Genomic DNA, 19,393 nt, shown 5'->3' with positions numbered 1-19,393 from the left:
GCTCAGATGGTAGAGCGCTGGCTTTGCATGCGAGAGGTATGGAGATCGATGCCCCATTTCTCCATTATTATTTTTTAAGATCATTTTATATGTTTGATTTGTTTGTATAGTTCAAATTGCAATAAGTACCATATATACTCGGGTGTTTCCTAAATTATCTAATATTTTAATTCATGCGAGTAAAATACGGTTAATTCATGCGAGTAAAATACGGTTAGATATGGGAATCATTAAAAACCGTAAAATAAGTATTTCATACGTATTTAAGTATAAGATACGTATTTATGGATATCCCATATATATTTCATAACTGTTATCCTTTGGTTTGATCATGATTGATTTATGGGATTTTTAACAAACTGCCACACTTGCAAATCCCGATTCAAGAAAATGCCACCGTTTTTTTCAGAGTTTATTAAATGCCACAACCGTTAGTTTTTCCGTCAGGACCCACACACTTGGTCTTTTTCGCTGACTCGGTCAAAAGAATCTTTCGTGATTTACATATTTACCCTTGAAAACCCTATTATACTAGTCATGGGTTCACCGTCTTTATCACCGGTAAACAAAAAAAGAAAAGAATAACATGAGGAAATGTGTTGCTTCCGTGAATCATCTTTCAGAGCCTACAATGGGTATTTTCCAGGGTCTATCAAGAGATTTTATATCTCGACTTCCAGGCTGAAATGAGTTCGAAATGCTGAGCAGTTGATGGAGTTTGAAGACCAATTAAACCAGTGAAGATAATGGTCTTGTTGGTTGATAATTTGGACTGGATTTGGAGATTTATGATTGTTGAATAGTTTCTGAACTATGGGTTTGTTGTGAATTGAATTTGCAGGTGTTTCAGTGAGTTTAGAACCGCTAGAAATTTCAATGTTACACCAAGATGAGAATGGCACATTAGGTGTTCGATAAAAGTCCTAAATGGATTTTTCTTCACCTCTTCAAGCTCAGTTTCTACCAGTTGAGCCTGTGTACAAGGGATGTTGCTGAAAGTTGTTGAATAGAAGATGAGTTCAACTCGGATTCGAGTTTTGAGTGATTTTGGGGATGAAATTAATATCGAATTGAATTTTAGGGTTCAGTGAAGAACATCTTCAAGGAAAGGAAGTTGATGAGAACAAGGGATAAGAAGACACTCCTGCTACTGCCATTGATGGTACTTGAGGAAATGATGTTGTTGTTGATATTATAGATGAACTGAAGATAGGTTTGAGCTGGAATTGCAGGTGTGTTTTGCAGTGGTAGTTGCAACAGAATTGAAGGTGGTTTGTGCTTGGTTAATGTCACAGGAGCTGCAGGGAGTTGCTGTAGGCTCTTGAGATGAAGCAAGAGAAAATGACTGCGATGGTTGGTGATGAATTGCCATGGAACTGAAGTGTTGCTACAGAGTTCCATGGGTATTTGGTGACTTAGATGAATGCTAGGACAGGTGACATGACAGTGTTGATGCTGGAGAGTTTTACTGGTGGATGTTGCAGGTGCAGTGAACCCAAGAACAAGGAGGAATCGGTGATGGATTACGGATGGGTATGATGCTGTTGAACTGGACATGGCGAGATTGCAAGCGAGATGAGTAACAGATTTGCTGGTAATGAAATTGAATTGGCACTGGAAATGGTATGAGGAGATGTATGTTTATGAGATGAAATGGTGCAGCTGGTATTGTTGCCGCTGCAGTTTGGTGGTAGTTCTGATGTGTTCGCAGGCAGAGATTGTTGGAAATGAAGAAAGGAGGTTAAGCTGGTCGTGGTCCTGGTGAAGCTGAGTATGCCAGATTACAGGGTGATGGCTGGAGTAAATGGAGTTGAGATGTTTAAGCAGAGATAGAGCTGTGACAGATTTGAGGGTGTATATGTCTTTTACTAAGCTGGATAAATGCCACCTATGCACTAACTGATGGCAACAGTTTTTTTGGATGGAAAAGGTCAAACGTGTGGCATTAAATAAACTCTGAAAAAAACGGTGGCATTTTCTTAAACTGCAAATTGGAAGTGTGGCACTTTATTAAAATCCCCTTGATTTATTACATGATGAGTGATATTTTAACTGTATGTTGTTATTAATGAGTGATATTTTGTTCATCATTATTACGGGTCTGAAATCATGAATTCATGGTAGTTCAGTTTGACCTAATGAGATTAGGCATGATCCCATCCATTACTGAATTACCGTTTGCTTATTCCTTAATTGTCTCATGCTAAGATGATTAAGATTATGGATAATATTTACTGTCTAATCACGTGATAGAACGGCAATAAGTGAAATCAGTTTGGAGTTCATTGTTAATTAATTCCTATTATAAGATTAGCCACAGCATCTTATAATTTGAAATTAAAAAAAAAAAAGAATTGCAAACAATTATAATGTCATAGACCCGGGCCCACATGGAAGTCTTTAGGTATTGTTTGGGATGTGATATATTAATTGAAATATTAGATTGAAAATTTCTTAATGTCCATAGGTAAAAGATGTTTTCAATATGATATTTTAAATTTATTAGTCATATCATAAAGCATCATATATATATACATGTATGTCATTTGTGTTTATGATATTATGTGTTGTTGTGAATTTTACCCACATGAGGGTTGCAATAACTTGAAGTTTTAACTAGAATAGTAGACATTGGTTGAATTTCTAGATTCCGTTGTGTTTGCTTCGATAATTGATTGTGAACATGCTTTTCATCGTAGTTATGAAATCTGCTTTTTCGAATATTCCATCTTCTCGTATCCTAATTGGGGATGATCCGGTAATGTTTTCACAAGCCAAATCCAAATTTTGGATCCAAGCGTTGAAAGACGAGACGGATTTCATGGCTAATAATCAAGTTTAGGACCTTGTAGAATTACCCAAAAGAGTTAAACCTAAGGGTTATAAATGGATCTTTAAAGACCAAAAGGAGACTCTAAAGGTAATGTCGAAAGATACAAGGCTAGACTTGTAGCTAAGGTATTTACTCGAAAGGAAGGTACTGATTAGTATGAGACTTTCTCTCTAGTATCAAAGAAAGACTCAATCCGAATAATCATGGCATTAGTAGCTCATTTCAACTTAGAGTTACACCAAATGGATGTGAAAACTGCATTCCTCAATGGAAGTCTAAATGAAGAAGTGCACATGGTGCAACCTCAAGGTTTCTCTTCAAATCAAGGTGATCATCTAGTTTGCAAACTAAGGAAATCTATATATGGGCTTAAACATGCATCCCTGGTATATGAAATTCCGTAATGTGATATCTTCATTTGGTTTCTTGGAAGACATTATGGATTAATGTATATACCTTAAGGTTAGTGGGAGCAAACTTATCGTTCTTATCCTGTATGTAGATGATATTTGTTGGCTAGTAATGATCTGGGACTATTTCATGAGGTTAAACAGTTTCTTTCACGAAACTTTAGAATGAAGTATATGGGTGACGCCTTTTAAGTTATTGGCATTGAGATTCGTAGAGATAGGTCCCAAGGGACATTAGGACTGTCTCAAAAAGCCTTCATAAACAAAGTTGTGGAACGGTTCCAAATGCAGAATTGTGCACCTAGTATATCACCTATTCAAAATGGAGATAAGTTAAGTTTAGATCATTGTCCAAAAAACGATTTAACCATTCCATATACATCATAGGTTGGAAGCTTAATGTATGACAGGTCTGTGCAAGACTTGGCATTGCTTTCGCAGTTGAAATGTTAGGAAAATTTCAGAATAACCTTGGTAAAGCCAGGGTATGTAGCATGTTACGAAGCAGCTTCACAAGGGCTAAGAACTTTGGATTCTATTTCTAAGCCACTAGTGTTGTACTGTGATAATTTAGCTGCAAGTTTTCTGCTCCAACATCAAGAAAAGTGGGAGTAAGAATTAGCATATCGATATCAAGTAGCTTTTGTCAGAAAATGTGTCAAGTTAAATCACGTGACTAAGGAGCACATTAACACACAATTTATGCTTGTAGATCCATTGACAAAAGGATTATATCCTTAGTTGTATAGGGATCTTGTTAAGCATATGGGCCTGATCAACCTTTATGTGTATTAAGTATTGTGCATTTCGACACTTTCTGAATTATGTGACTTGCAACATTTAGGAATAAAATTTCTATATTTTTCTTTCAAGTTGTATACATAAGGCCTCGGAAAATTAGAAATGTCTCATTGGAGACAACAGTTGGACCTGAATAAGTAATTGATACTTACTCATACGACCATTATGATGGACTTATTTGTGAAAATAATGTTATCGTGATGCATGGAAGGGATTGCTCGTTAATAGAGTTTTGACCGCTATGATTCGAACATTAATTTTATTTGTAGGTTTCATTTTATTGAGAACTATCACTGGCCATATAAAGAATATTCCAAATTCACTTACTTATCAGATGAAGGGAAATGCCTGTTATGAGACAAACTTGTATCACATGGGCCAAGTGGGAGAATTTTGGAAAAACAATGATATGTCTCATGTACCTTATCATCATATGGAATGGTTTCATTTAAACGACATGTCTCTACACCTAAGGTTGTGTCCTTTCCCATGAAAGCATGTGTCTTTTGGAATTGGTTCTCATGTCTGTTGTGACTCTTGATGGAAGAGTTATTTAAGGAGGTCAAGAAGAGGTCCCTACACTCACTGAAAACAATCTCAAAAAGATTCTGTAACCATCAAACAGAGAGATATAAGGATTAGTGAGAGTGTAGACAAACTTTGTTATAATTATTCTTACTTCATTGTGTTCTACTGATCATTGAAGCGACTGTGACTCTTGCATTCTTCATTGTGGCTTCCGCATAATGAATTTCTAACAATTGCATCTCTTTAAAAACATACTAATTTGATAGCACACAAAAATTATTCTATTGTTTTCGGCAGGGGCATTGTTCGTGCATTGCTGCTAGTAGAATTAGTGGAATGAGTTTATGTTGGAAAATCCCTAATGGGAGGTAGATTAGCCTCAAGATTTCCCTTGGATTTTTACATACACCAGGGAACGATTGTAAAATAATTGTTAACTTTGCAAGTTGGGGATGTAGCTCAGATGGTAGTAGAGCGCTCACTTAGCATGCGAGAGGTATGGTGATCGCGATGCCCCACTTCTCCATCTTTTCATTTTTTTAATCTTCATTTTTCACTGGAAAACACCGACGTCAGCACATACGCATCTTAGTATCTTACCACACTACTGAGAGACTGGACAGAACAAAACAAGTGACGTGGGTGCTTCCGTCGTTGTAATTGTAACACATATCCTTGCGCAGACAAACTATTTTTCCACTGGATTACTGATCATATATAAGTAAGGACAAACTTCCATAATTCAAACAAGAGATTGAGAAACAGATTAGCATATCAATAATATCATTAGCAAGAGAGAAACGGAGAGATGGAAAATGTTGAAATGAGAGAAGAAGTAGTGATAGTAGCAGGTGGGGTTGCAGGTTTGGCAACAGCATTAGCACTTAAGCGAGTTGGAGTCAAGAGTTTGGTGTTAGAAAGAGCAAATGAGCTGAGAGTTACTGGTGGTTCTCTAACTCTTTTCTCAAATGCTTGGATTGCTCTTGAAGCACTTGGTGTTGCTCAGAAGCTTACTTCTCTTTACAAACCTTATAAAAGGTATTTACGATTTACAACCCTCTCCATACATCTTTTATGATTTGGTATTTCAGTGATCAAAACTTTAATTATGTGTTGCTAAAGTTGAGGATCTGCTAGGATATTTATGATTTTTGTTTTGTGTTTTTTAGGGGAGCAGTTACTAATGTTGCAAATGGTATTACCCAAGAGATTCTGTTTACAACTGATGAATGGTATGCTCATCCAATTCTTATTTATATACTATTTTGTTGTGTAAAAAGGTTGTACTACAATAGGATTATGTCGATCCAGACTACACGTATAATTGTATCTAAAAATTCAAGTTGCAAATTTTAAATACAGGGATGAGTGGTTGGCAAGAGGACCTAGGCCTGTACATAGAAGAGCCTTACTTGAAGCTCTGTTAGAAGAACTACCAACTGATACAATCCGTTATTCATCAAGGGTTCGCTCTATTGAAAAAACTGAAACACGTAATGACGGCGTGACTATTCATTTGGAGGATGGGACTACTATCAATACCAAGGTCAGACGTTACTTCTTACATTAACACCAATGATTGTATTATGTCAAATATGTTTTTTTTCTGAATGCTAAACTTTCAATTTTGTTGGGATTAGATTTGTTTGACAGGTTTTGATAGGGTGTGATGGCGTGCACTCTGTGGTGGCAAAGTGGTTAGGGCTTAAGGATCCGGTTTATTCAGATCGATATGCAGTGCGTGGACTAGGAGTTTTTCCTGAAGGTCATGCATTGAAGCATGAGCCTCAACAATTTCTTGTAGAAGGTTGTAGGATCGGTATCCTCCCAAATAATGACACTGACATTTTCTGGTTCATGACTTATCCATCCATCCCTAGTGCATGTAGAATTATAGCCTTAACCGTTTGGATTTTCATTACAACCTATTATGATGGGTTAATCTTTACCTTGTTGAACTTTTATACAGAGGAAGAAATGGCGAAAGGAGACCCAAAGATCATACAAAAGACAATGTTAGAGAGAGTGCCCGAATCTTTACAAATCGTCAAAGATGTTATACAACATGCTTATATGCCGAGTTTATCATGGGGACCCCTGCGATTTAGATACCCATGGGATCTCCTTTTTGGTAAAGTTTCAAACGGCACAATTACTGTAGCAGGTGATGCGATGCACCCAATGACACCAGACCTAGGACAAGGTGGGTGTTCATCATTAGAAGATGCAGTGGTGTTGGGACGCCATATAGGAAATTCATATATCAGAAATGACGGAATGCTATTACAAGAGGACTTGGAAGTTGAAATAGGAATGTATGTTGAAGAGAGAAGATTTCGAGCCGCTGGTTTGATTTCTGGTTCATACATTTCTGGCTGGGTTCAACAAGGTGGTGGCGGTGTTGGTATAATCTCATCATTAAAAGTTGTAGGATGGTTGACGAAAATTCTCCGTGATAAGGTATTTTATAAGGAGTTTGGCCGGCTAAGTGGTTTGGTGCAATATGACTGTGGAAAGTTACCTACCGGATTAACTTCCTCTGAGATGGACAATGTGGTTATGTGATAAGAAATCCCCAATTACTTAGAATTTTTAATTAAAACTAGGATTAGGGTTAGAAATCCTTAAATTCTCTTGTTTTAGGCATTAGTTTATTTTTGGAAATTGTTCCGTTTTAAGAATTTTATTTTAGATTCCTAGTTATAGAAGTAGTTTCCTTTCTAGGTTACCTTTCCTTAATTTTATAGTTTAGTGGCTTATATAAGAAGGTCTAGTGTTATTAGTTTGATTATCTATGAGAATTATAAGTTTGTTCTAAGTTTCTGTGTTCTTTTAAAGTCTACTCTACTGGCCGTGGGTAAGAACTATTAAGTTCTTATCAATCGGTATCAGAGCAGGCGTATCCTGTTTATGACCAAAACTCGAAAACAAAAACAAGTAATTATGGAGAAGCAATTAGGTGAGATAACGGAGAAGATGGCTGAGATGACATCAAATCAAGCTTTGTTAATTGAGAGGATCGGCCAGCTTGTGGAAAGCAAAGCAGTTGGGAATAATGAGGGACAAAACCAATCAAAAAGAGGAGGTGAGCGACTATATTAGTTTGATGGATCTGATGTAGAAGGTTGGCTCTTTAAGGCTGCACAATATTTTGAGTATTATGAAACACTTGCGAATCAGAAAATCAAGTTGGCAACATGTAATTTAGATGGTAAAGCTTTACAATGGTATAGGTGGTTGAAGAGAACTAAACCTGTAGTTACTTGGGGAGAATTTGAGAAAGCTATTATTAGCCGTTTCAGTATTACTTCATATGAAGATGCAGGAGAAAAACTCGCTAAAATTAAGCAGTCAGGTTCATATGTAGAATATTGTGAAGAATTTGAACGATTATCAAATTTGGTGGATAATTTACCTGAAGAATTTTTAGTGAGCTATTTTCTAAGTGGATTAAAAGACGAGGTAAGACTAGAAACTCAATCTCACACTCCTATTAATTTACATGATGCAATGGCAATTGGAAGGTTACAAGATGAGAAAGTAACATTGCGAAAACAATCATATAGAATAGCACTAAAGACACCTAGTGTTGGTAATACTAGTAGACCTTTTAATTCTAGAGCACCTATATCATCTTCAAAACCCATTACAGAAACTCCAGTTGTTAGAAGATTAACTCAGGCTGAAGCTGAAGAAAAAAGAAAGCAACAACTATGTTATAACTGTGATGAAAAGTGGCACCGAGGTCATCGATGTAAAACTCAGACATTGTTCTTAATTGATAGATATGACAATCAGGATGAAGATGAAGGTAAAGATGAAGTTGCTATAGAAGAAGAATCTGAAAAAGAAGTCGTCGAAATTTTTATGCATGCACTGGATGGATCATTGGCTCCACAAACCATGCGGGTACAAGGAGAAATTAAGAAGGCTAAAGTTACCATACTTATCTATTCTGGAAGTACCCATAATTTTGTTGATTCTGCGATACCTAAAAGAATGGGAATTAAGATAATCAAAGATGAGACTTTTGAGGTGTTGGTAGCTAATGGTGCTAGAATGACTTGTGAAGGAAGATGCTTGGATCTGGATTATAAGTTAAATAAATATTAGTTCAAAGGAACTTTTTATGTATTGCCACTTGGGGGATGCGATATGGTTCTGGGATTCCAATGGTTAGAAACGTTGGGTCCCATAACTTGGGATTTCAAACATTTAACCATGGATTTTAAGAGGGATGGTGAACGTATTCTACTATAAAGAGATAAGGAAAATAAAGTAAAGTTAGCCAACATCAATAGCATCCAGAAACTCTTAAATAAAGGATCAACTGGGTTCTTTTGCAAAATCAACCAATGTTCAGAAGCACAAATTAGTCAAGAAACACCAGGGGAGATACAAGAATTAATTGAAGAGTTTGGTGAGGTGTTCTCGGTACCCACAATGCTGCCACCTGTGAGAAGCCATGATCACCGCATAACGTTACAACCTGGGAGTGCTCCAATCAATGTACGACCTTACAGGTACGCACATTACCAGAGAGGTGAGATCGAAAAGATTATTAAAGAGTTGGTAGACTCAGGATTAGTTAGGCCAAGCACGAGTCCTTTCTCTTCTCCTGTTTTGTTAGTTAAGAAAAAAGATGGCACTTGGCGTATGTGTGTTGATTATAGAGCTTTAAACCAGGATACTGTCAAGGATAAGTTTCCTATTCCAGACATTGATGAGTTATTAGATGAACTACATGGAGCTTTATTCTTTTCGAAGATATATTTAAGATCGGGTTATCATCAAATTAGGATGTATGAACAAGATATCTACAAAACAGCTTTTCGAAACCATGACGGACACTATGAATTCCTAGTGATGCCGTTTGGATTAACTAATGTTCCATCTACATTTCAACATTTTATGAATGATGTGTTCAGAAATCAATTAAGAAAATCTGTCTTGGTTTTCTTTGATGATATTCTGATCTATAGTCCTACCCGGGAAGCACATTTATTGCACCTTCGTGAAGTATTCCTGATATTAGAAATCCATCAACTTAAGGTCAAATTAAGTAAATGTTCTTTTGGTACTGAGAGGGTTGAGTATTTGGGCCATATCATCTCAAGAGGAGGAGTGGAAGCTGATCCTAGCAAGATACGGGATGTGTTGGACTAGTCGTTACCAAGAACTGTCAAGGCATTACGAGGATTCCTAGGTTTGACAGGATATTATAGGAAACTTGTATAAGGTTATGCTAATATTGCAGCACCACTTACAAAATTGCTAAAAAAAAGACGGTTTTTTGTGGACAGATGAAGCAACAAACACATTTGTTAAATTGAAAAGTGAAATGACATCCACACCCGTGCTAGCATTACCTGACTTTACAAAGACCTTCATTATTGAAAGTGATGCTTGTGGAGTAGGAATAGGTGCGGTTTTGATGCAAGAAGGTATGCCAATTTATTTCACAAGTAAGCCACTTGGACATCGTCATATGGGTTTGTCAACTTATGAGAAAGAGTTGTTAGCAGTAGTTCATGCGGTTACTAAATGGCGACCTTATCTAATTGGGAGAAGATTTCTTATTCGGGCAGACCAACAAAGTTTGAAGTATTTTTTGGATGCTAGAGCTGTAACACCGGCACAACAAAAATGGTTAACAAAATTATTAGGCTATGACTACGCGATTGAGTACAAGAAGGGATCGTCTAACAAGGTTGCCGATGCACTTTCTCGAAAATTTGCAACAAGTGAAATTTGTTCCGTAACTTATGTTAGTTGTGCTTGGATGGAAGACCTATTGGATGAACTAAAAACAGATCCGTGGATCACAGATTTCATCTTTAAAGTGAGTCAGCCTTCTTTCGGCAAGAATAACTTTACCGTACGAGATGGTTTAGTTTACTATAAACAACATCAACTAATGACAAGTCCTACTTCAAGGTGGAAGGCACTACTACTAGCTGAGTTTCATGACTCTCCAATTACTGGTCATGCCGGATATTTGAAGATAGTAAAACGTTTATCTAAGTTGTTCTACTCGTCTAGAATGAATTAAGAGGTGAGAGACTACATTGCTTGCTGTGATGTTTGCCAAAGGAATAAATATATTACTCTTTCTCCAGCAGGATAACTTCAACCATTGCCGATTCCTACTACAGTATGGACAGATATATCCATGGATTTTGTTGAATGGTTGCCAAAGTCTGAAGGGAAAACTGTGATTCTTGTAGTGGTGGATAGACTAACTAAATATGCCCATTTTCTTGCATTAAAACATCCATATACAGCCACATCGGTAGCCCAGAAGTTTTTAGAAACAACCATCAAACTTCATGGATTTCCTCAATCTATAGTTTCTGATAGGGATGCTGTATTTACAAGTAATTTTTGGCAAGAGTTGTTTCGCCTACATGGAACTCAATTAAGAATGAGTTCCTCCTATCATCCGCAAACCGACGGTCAAACTGAAGTAGTGGTAGGCTTTGAAAGGGGACAGAAAATAAGAGCAAGAGGAAGCCTACTTGTTAACCGCAAGTGCACGGTGTCGATTGTAGCTTGTGCAAGAACGGGTCATTTCCACAGGGACTAGGGTGTATAGTTGAAGTTTTTAAGCTAGTTATCTAAATTAACAAGGCAGTAAGTAAAGCAATGAGGTAACAGTGACAGAGAACAAAGAAACAGTGAAACAAAGACAAACAAACCAAGGCTGTTAGCCAAGGGCAGTGATAAAGAAACAAAGGCAGGTCTTCCAACTATGTTCTTGTCCCTTGTTAGTTATCAGTCAGCTTCTAGGCTTTCTGAATAACTAGATGACACTTGCGGTTCAAAGACGGATGTTCATCTAAGGCTTGGTCTAGAAAGGAGGCTAAAGGCACTAAGATGAATTCTAAACCTTGTGGTAGTTGGGGATCTCACACTGCAACTACCCGCAGAGAAGCTTGCTTAGTGTTTTAACAACCTATAAGGATATTCAATCCTAGACAATTCAAGCACAACAATATCAGAGCATGGATAGGATAAAAACAATTGAAGTTTACAACATCATTTAAAATAAAAACTAACCCTTGAGGCACTGGCTATTCCAGTCCTCTTGGGTGAAGCACTGGCTAGTCCAGGCATATCCCATTACAACACCCAAAGACCCCTATTTATACATACAATGGAAATCCCAAAAAATCCCCAATTAACAGCAAAATTAGGGTTTGTAAAAAAATACAATTAAACCCAAAATTGGTTCACCTAACCTACTGATAACAACCCAATCAATCAACCCATGCTTCAATTAGACGTACAATCATGTTCCCCCAATTATCCCCAAATTATGAAATTAGGGTTTATAAGAAATAGAAATTAGGTTTACCTAATCACTGCAAACTCTTGATAGCTCTCACCCATGCTTCCTTACGATCTTCTGATGCTTCCCACGCCTCCAATTGATCATATCATCAACTAATTTCACCAACTCACTCTTAGGGTTCACTGGTGAGAGAATAGGCGAAATTAGTTGTTTGAGAGAGATTAGAACGTGATATAGGTGATGGGTCGAGTGTGTATGATGATTTGAGAAGAGATGGTGGTGGTTGTGGTGATTGAGAAGGAGTTGGTGGCGGAGCAGGTGGTGGTCGTGGAGTTGCATAGGAGAAGAAAGGGGGAGAAGAAGGAGAAGCCGATAGTTTTAGGGTTAAGGTGTGTTTGGGTTAGGGTATAGGTATTTGGTGCTTAGGTGTTGCGCGGATGCATCAAGTCTCGATGATACGCGAAGCTGAGCCGTGGGATGCGGAAATGATAGATTGATCTAACGGCTACAAGTGAAGAGTCTGGTATCGACCGTCGGATGCCTGATACAACGAAACTGACGTCTCAAGATGGAGTTAGGTGTTGTAGTGTTATACAGGAGCTTCAGACTTTGATGCACTATGATGAAGCGACCGTAGGATGCTGAGATGATCCAATCTGACGGCTGAAGATGAAGGCGGGTATGGATATTGGAAATGGGTTTGGGTGAGGGTTTTGGGCCTTGGGTATGCCAAGGCCATATCTTCTTTAAGAACAATTCTTCCTCTTCAAGCCCACTTTCAGTTGATCCGGCTCTTGCAAACATCATTCTTCGCTGCCTTTCTGCGGGAGTCTTTGCCGTTTCTTTGTTCTTTTCGCTCCGTGAGTTAACCAGGCTTTATTTAGTACCTAAAATGCAAAATTAATTAAGAAAAGTATTTATTCTTGAAAACAATGAAAATACAGAATATGGGATAAAATGTAGAATTAATGTACAAAAGATGAGTTAAATGCCAAGAAAAATATATAGAAATATGCACTTTTTAGCACTCATCAAATACCCCCAAACCTGAATTTTACTTGTCCTCAAGTAAAACAAAACTAAGGAAATCCTACCTATACCACTGTCGCTGGTCTCTCGAATGCATTTAGCGTATGCACTAAGCCTTTTAAACCACTAAGTGTCCCTAGTGGACGAGTGAAGTCTCGTGAAGGTTTGCTTAGAACGTACCTACAAAGTTCTAGGACAAAATATAAGCTCAGATTCCATGAAATGTGACATGTGCAAGACAGTAGAAGCTCACAGCAAAATGGAGATGTCAATCTAGCTATCAAAGGCACAATCCTAGCACTGATAACAAATAAAGACATGTGATAAGAGTGTAAAGTGTATCTACACATGTGTAAAGAAAGATCGGATGTTATGACTACTAATCACCAAGAGATAGTTTCTCAGGATAAGAACCGAGGTCGAAATCTAGCTAGCTGTCCGGACTTTACGAGAATTGTGAATGAGTTGGAGGTATTTCACAATTTCTCGCGTTGTACATCAATGGCGTACACCCTTCCTTGCTTACTAAAACAAAAAATGACTCCTATTTACATTGACTACTCTCTTTTATTTTTGGACAAGAGAGAACTATTTTCTTTACATGACACAAATGGAATTTGATAAATACTTAATTTTTTTGTATTTTTTTTTCTGATATTTTTTTTTTCTGAATATACATCATATTTTTTTTTTAATTTGTTTTTTTAACATGGTAACACTTTTGATACATATACAAAAGGAAAAAAAAATTACATGACTCTTAGCAAGAGGTAGCCCTTTTTGATGCACCTAGTTAAATTCGATGGTTGTCTTTCTTAATGTAACCTCCACCTTCTATCCCAACCAACCAAAGAACAAGCTAGTCAAGTTTCGTTCAGTATTCTAAAGTGATTGGCAATCGTGACTTCCGATAGAACACCTCAAGGATGAGGCTATACATGTATTGGTAGATCGTGCGCGTGCAAGTTTCTTATCACTATGTGAATTGTGCTAGAATCAGGGGTGCCTAAGTATCTAGACTAAGAATCCTTATGTTTACATACATGCACAAGAGTCAACATTTCAAGGTAAATGAGCTTCATTTTTATGTTTTTTTTCAATTTTTTAATTTTTTATTTTGATTTTTTCATTTTTTTTCATTTTTTTTAACAAAAAGAAAGAGTTCAGTTTTCAATTATAGCATGTGATCGTGGTATCTATACCATACCCCCAAACCTAAACTAAACATTGTCCTCAATGTTCCAAAATATGAAAAGAATTATAACATACGAAGAGGATTATGGTGAGTAGAGAAAAAGGAAAGAGAATACCCGATTTGACGGCGAAAGCAAAATTAGAACTCCGTTATTTAAGGCAAAAATCCAACATATTTCAGTTAAGAGTCACATTGGATTAGCAAAATATGTACAAAAGAAACAAAAGATTTAACTAAGAAACTATCTACTAGATTCTATACAAGAAAATTTGGTTTTAATAGGATTGGACTTTTTGGGAAAAATTTGGTTTTGTCGGGAGACATTTGGTTTTGATGGGAAAAAGAAAATTTTTGATCTTTAGGGAAAAAGAAAGTTTTGGTTTTTATGGGAGAAAGAAACTTTTTGGTTGTTTAGGGAGAAAAGTTTGGTTTTAAAATTGGGAGCAAGCCCACATTGGCGGGAAAATGCACAGCCCACTAGGAAATTTGAAAACAGCCCACAACTGCTGTGCAAAATGAAGCCTAGCTGAGTGTGAAGTGAAGCCCAACGAATCAGTTTGAATTGAGCCCATCAAAAGGTTTTGAATAAAAGAGCCCAACCGTTTGGGGCAAAGCTTGGTCTGAAGCCCAGATGGGTTGTTTTTGGAGCCCAAATTTGTTTTAAAAACTTTGATTCTTAGGCCCACTGTTGGTGAGTAAATCTCACCGTTGGTTTTTTGGAATTTTGAAAGTTTGGCACACTCGAAGTTTGGTTCAGGCCCACAGTTCAGAAACAAGCCCAGAGTTCAGAAACAGATGGGTTTTTGGGCTAGCAGTTAACTGGAATGCGAGGCACAGCTGGGTTTTAAAACTTTAAAACGTTTTTCAAATTTTTGGTCTGGGTCTAAGCTCACAATGTAGGGGTTTAAAGTTCAGTTGAGTCTAAGCCCACGAATGGTTGGAGCCCACAGTTTAAACAAATTTCAGTTTGAGACCCAAAACTAGGGGTGAGCATAAAAACCGGAACCGTGGATTTGACCCGTATCCGTCCGCAAAATTGCGGATTTCACCCAAACCGCAAGACGTATGGGCCGAACACGGATGGGATTCTCAAATCCGCACGTTTTAGCGGTTTGGGTGCGGTTGAATATTGAAAACCGCGGATTCAACCGCACCGCATCTGACTCTTCTCCATTAGTTATAAGCCACTAAGCCCAGCTAATTGAATGTGATGGTCACTAAGCCCAGCTAATTGCAATAGCTTATTCAGGACCTGTTTTTGATGTCAAGCAAGCCCAGCTAATTGTTTGCTTATTCAGGACCTTTCCAACAACTTACTTGCGAGTCAGAGAGAGTTGGGCCTCATGCCAAAGACATGCCCAAATATTTTTTTTTTTTTTATCCCTAATCCGCGGTTAATCCGCAACCGGACCGCACAATCCGCGGATCCGCGGATGTAAAATCCGCGGGTGATTGGGCCGGTCACGGTTTGATTTTTCAAATCCGCAGTTTTGACGGTTTGGTTGCGGGTGACCCCTAATCCGCAACCGTCCGTCCGTTGCACACCCCTACCCAAAACGTAACTAAGTCCACAGTCCAATTCACAAGCCCATAATCACTTTTAGAATTTACACAGCCCAAAAAGAAGTGCAACTGGGTTTGAAAATGGTTGTCAACTTTTGTTTGGGTCAAGCCCACAGTTCAGGCTTACTCTTGTAGCACAGCCCAGCTGTTCTGTTTTAGTTGCACAGCCCAGTTGGGCTTGGTTCACAGCAACATCAACTTCAGCAAGAGCACCAGAGGCTCATCAGCAACAGCAACAAGAAGAAGAAGCAGGAGCAGTAGGAGGCAGCAAGACAGCAGCAGCAGCAACACAGAAAACAGCAGCAGCACCAGAGGCTGGCTGTAGCAGCACCTGTTGGCTCAAAAGAGAAGATCAGTCTCTTTGAAGCAAATGGGCGAGGCCAAGAAACAATGAGGAAAAAAGGCAAGCAGCACAACAAGAAAATAACAATTATGCTCAGGCAGCAAGTTTCAGACAAGGCAATGCTATAGGTGCTAGGCCACAGGGCAATGCTGCAGATGAAGCAAGGCTGCAGAGCATCATGCTTACAGGGCATGGCAAAGCTACAGGAAATGAGCAAAGCTGAAGAGCAAGGATGCAAACACAGATGCAAATGCAAGATGCAGATATGGAGGAGATGCAGGCATGCAATGATATGCAAGTGACAGATGCAAGTTATGATGACAATATGCAAACTAGAGATGATGCAGGTATGCAGATATGGATGCAATGGATGCAATGCTTACAACTAAGATGCAGATGCTAAATGATGCAGATATGGATGCAGGAGATGCAGAACTACAGTTACAGCTAAATCTAAGTTACACTAAGAGCTACACTAAGTTACAGATGCAGTTATACTAATATAGCTAAGTTATACTAAAAATATTACACTAATATAGTTATACTAAGTTACAACAGCAAAACACTAAGTTACAGCTACAACAGACTAAGTTACACTAAGACAGGTACACTATTTTTTTTTTTTTTTCAACTACACAGCACCAGTCCCCGGCAACGGCGCCAAAAACTTGGTATGCTTTGAAAGGGGACAGAAAATAAGAGCAATAGGAAGCCTACTTGTTAACCGCAAGTGCACGGTGTCGATTGTAGCTTGTGCAAGAACGGGTCATTTCCACAGGGACTAGGGTGTATAGTTGAATTTTTTAAGCTAGTTATCTAAATTAACAAGGCAGTAAGTAAAGCAATGAGGTAACAGTGACAGAGAACAAAGAAACAGTGAAACAAAGACAAACAAACCAAGGCTGTTAGCCAAGGGCAGTGATAAAGAAACAAAGGCAGGTCTTCCAACTATGTTCTTTTCCCTTGTTAGTTATCAGTCAGCTTCTAGGCTTTCTGAATAACTAGATGACAGTTGTGGTTCAAAGCCGGCTGTTCATCTAAGGGTTGGTCTAGAAAGGAGGCTAAAGGCACTAAGATGAATTCTAAACCTTGTGGTAGTTGGGGATCTCACACTGCAACTACCCGCAGAGAAGCTTGCTTAGTGTTTTAACAACCTATAAGGATATTCAATCCTAGACAATTCAAGCACAACAATATCAGAGCATGGATAGGATAAAAACAATTGAAGTTTACAACATCATTTAAAATAAAAACTAACCCTTGAGGCACTGGCTATTCCAGTCCTCTTGGGTGAAGCACTGGCTAGTCCAGGCATATCCCATTACAACACCCAAAGACCCCTATTTATACATACAATGGAAATCCCAAAAAATCCCCAATTAACAGCAAAATTAGGATTTGTAAAAAAATACAATTAAACCCAAAATTGGTTCACCTAACCTACTGATAACAACCCAATCAATCAACCCATGCTTCAATTAGACGTACAATCATGTTCCCCCAATTATCCCAAAATTATGAAATTAGGGTTTATAAGAAATAGAAATTAGGTTTACCTAATCACTGCAAACTCTTGATAGCTCTCACCCATGCTTCCTTACGATCTTCTGATGCTTCCCACGCCTCCAATTGATCTATATCATCAACTAATTTCACCAACTCACACTTAGGGTTCAGTGGTGAGAGAATAGGCAAAATTAGTTGTTTGAGAGAGATTAGAACGTGATATAGGTGATGGGTCGAGTGTGTATGATGATTTGAGAAGAGATGGTGGTGGTTGTGGTGATTGAGAAGGAGTTGGTGGCGGAGCAGGTGGTGGTCGTGGAGTTGCAGAGGAGAAGAAAGGGGGAGAAGAAGGAGAAGCCGATAGTTTTAGGGTTAAGGTGTGTTTGGGTTAGGGTATAGGTATTTGGTGCTTAGGTGCTGAGCGGATTCATCAAGTCTCGATGATACGCGAAGCTGAGCCGTGGGATGCGGAAATGATAGATTGATCTAACGGCTACAAGTGAAGAGTCTGGTATCGACCGTCGGATGCCTGATACAACGAAACTGACGGCTCAAGATGGAGTTAGGTGTTGTAGTGTTAGACAGGAGCTTCAGACTTTGATGCACTATGATGAAGCGACCGTAGGATGCTGAGATGATCCAATCTGACGGCTGAATATGAAGGCGGGTTTGGATATTGGAAATGGGTTTGGGTGAGGGTTTTGGGCCTTGGGTATGCTAAGCTCATATCTTCTTTAAGAACAATTCTTCCTCTTCAAGCCCACTTTCAGTTGATCCGGCTCTTGCAAACATCATTCTTCGCTGCCTTTCTGCGGGAGTCTTTACCGTTTCTTTGTTCTTTTCGCTCCGTGAGTTAACCAGGCTTTATTTAGTACCTAAAAATGCAAAATTAATTAAGAAAAGTATTTATTCTTGAAAACAATGAAAATACAGAATATGGGATAAAATGTAGAATTAATGCACAAAAGATGAGTTAAATGCCAAGAAAAATATATAGAAATATGCACTTTTTAGCACTCATCAAGTGGTTAACAGATGTTTGGAAGGTTACTTACGGTGTTTCGCTGGAAATAAACCAAAAGGATGGTCATCTTGGTTACCTGATGAGTGCCAAATAATGTATATATTTATCCCTTTTTGTTGGCATTTAACTCATCTTTTGTGCATTAATTCTACATTTTATCCCATATTCTGTATTTTCATTGTTTTCAAGAATAAATATTTTTCTTACTTTATTTTGCATTTTTAGGTAATAAATAAAGTCTGGATGAATTGCGGAGCGGAATAGAGCAGAAAAGTAGTGAAAAGCCGGGAGAAATTACGCAAGGAAACCGCGAAGAATGGTGCGCACAACCTCATTTTCTACACACAAAAACGCCTCCGTTCTCAGCCATCAGATCAGTTCTCAGAAGCATCCGACGGTCGCTCCTTCATAGAGCATCAAAATCTGAAGTCTCTGCCAAGCACCACAGCGCTGAAATTCCAAGCCTTCAGATTAGATGGTAGTTGAATCCAACGGTCGCTCCCTTGCTGTTCATCAACGTTTGATATCTTCGCCTTACACTACAACACCTAACCCCATCTAGAGCCGTTAACTTCGTTGTATAAAAAAATCTGACGGTCGCTACAAGCTTCACTTCACATCACCGTCCGATCTACCTACCATCTTCGCATCTCGCAGCTCAGAGTCACAGAACATCAAGACTCGGTGGATACGCCTAACACCCTAGCAACCGAACCTATACCACCTACCCAAACACCCCCTTCTCCCAAACAGTCGAGCCATCCTCCATCACCCCCCCATCTGCAGAACCATCACCCTGCAACTGTCGCCACCATCATCGCCACCACTCCCTGTCGCCACCAAACACCACCATACCACCTCCGTCAT

At 38.5% G+C, this 19,393-nt stretch overlaps 2 protein-coding genes across 2 annotated transcripts; both read left to right on the top strand.

The window, feature by feature from the left end:
- The first annotated feature begins 5,336 nt into the window (after nt 1-5,336).
- On the top strand, nt 5,337-6,355 carry LOC113283904 (monooxygenase 3-like). Its single transcript, XM_026533294.1, has 4 exons — nt 5,337-5,610; nt 5,742-5,804; nt 5,935-6,118; nt 6,213-6,355. Exons 1-4 carry the CDS (start codon nt 5,381-5,383, stop codon nt 6,240-6,242), a joined length of 507 nt encoding a protein of 168 aa, XP_026389079.1. The 5' UTR covers nt 5,337-5,380; the 3' UTR covers nt 6,243-6,355.
- Nucleotides 6,243-7,680, top strand: LOC113283900 (monooxygenase 3-like). Its single transcript, XM_026533286.1, has 2 exons — nt 6,243-6,379; nt 6,542-7,680. Exon 2 carries the CDS (start codon nt 6,550-6,552, stop codon nt 7,135-7,137), a length of 588 nt encoding a protein of 195 aa, XP_026389071.1. The 5' UTR covers nt 6,243-6,379; nt 6,542-6,549; the 3' UTR covers nt 7,138-7,680.
- Nucleotides 7,681-19,393: the final 11,713 nt, after the last annotated feature.

Source organism: Papaver somniferum, chromosome 1, assembly GCF_003573695.1.
Source record: "Papaver somniferum cultivar HN1 chromosome 1, ASM357369v1, whole genome shotgun sequence".
Taxonomy (NCBI): Eukaryota; Viridiplantae; Streptophyta; class Magnoliopsida; order Ranunculales; family Papaveraceae; genus Papaver; species Papaver somniferum.
Note: the sequence above shows the minus strand (reverse complement) of the source record. Positions and strands in the feature narration are given on the sequence as shown.

Bases quoted from the DNA above. Each gene is read 5' to 3' on its own strand.
- LOC113283900 (XM_026533286.1), top strand. From the start codon at position 6,550: ATGGCGAAAGGAGACCCAAAGATCATACAAAAGACAATGTTAGAGAGA.
- LOC113283904 (XM_026533294.1), top strand. From the start codon at position 5,381: ATGGAAAATGTTGAAATGAGAGAAGAAGTAGTGATAGTAGCAGGTGGG. The intron at 5,805-5,934 runs GTATGCTCATCC...TTTTAAATACAG, and splicing joins CTGTTTACAACTGATGAATG to GGATGAGTGGTTGGCAAGAG. The intron at 6,119-6,212 runs GTCAGACGTTAC...TGTTGGGATTAG, and splicing joins GGACTACTATCAATACCAAG to ATTTGTTTGACAGGTTTTGA.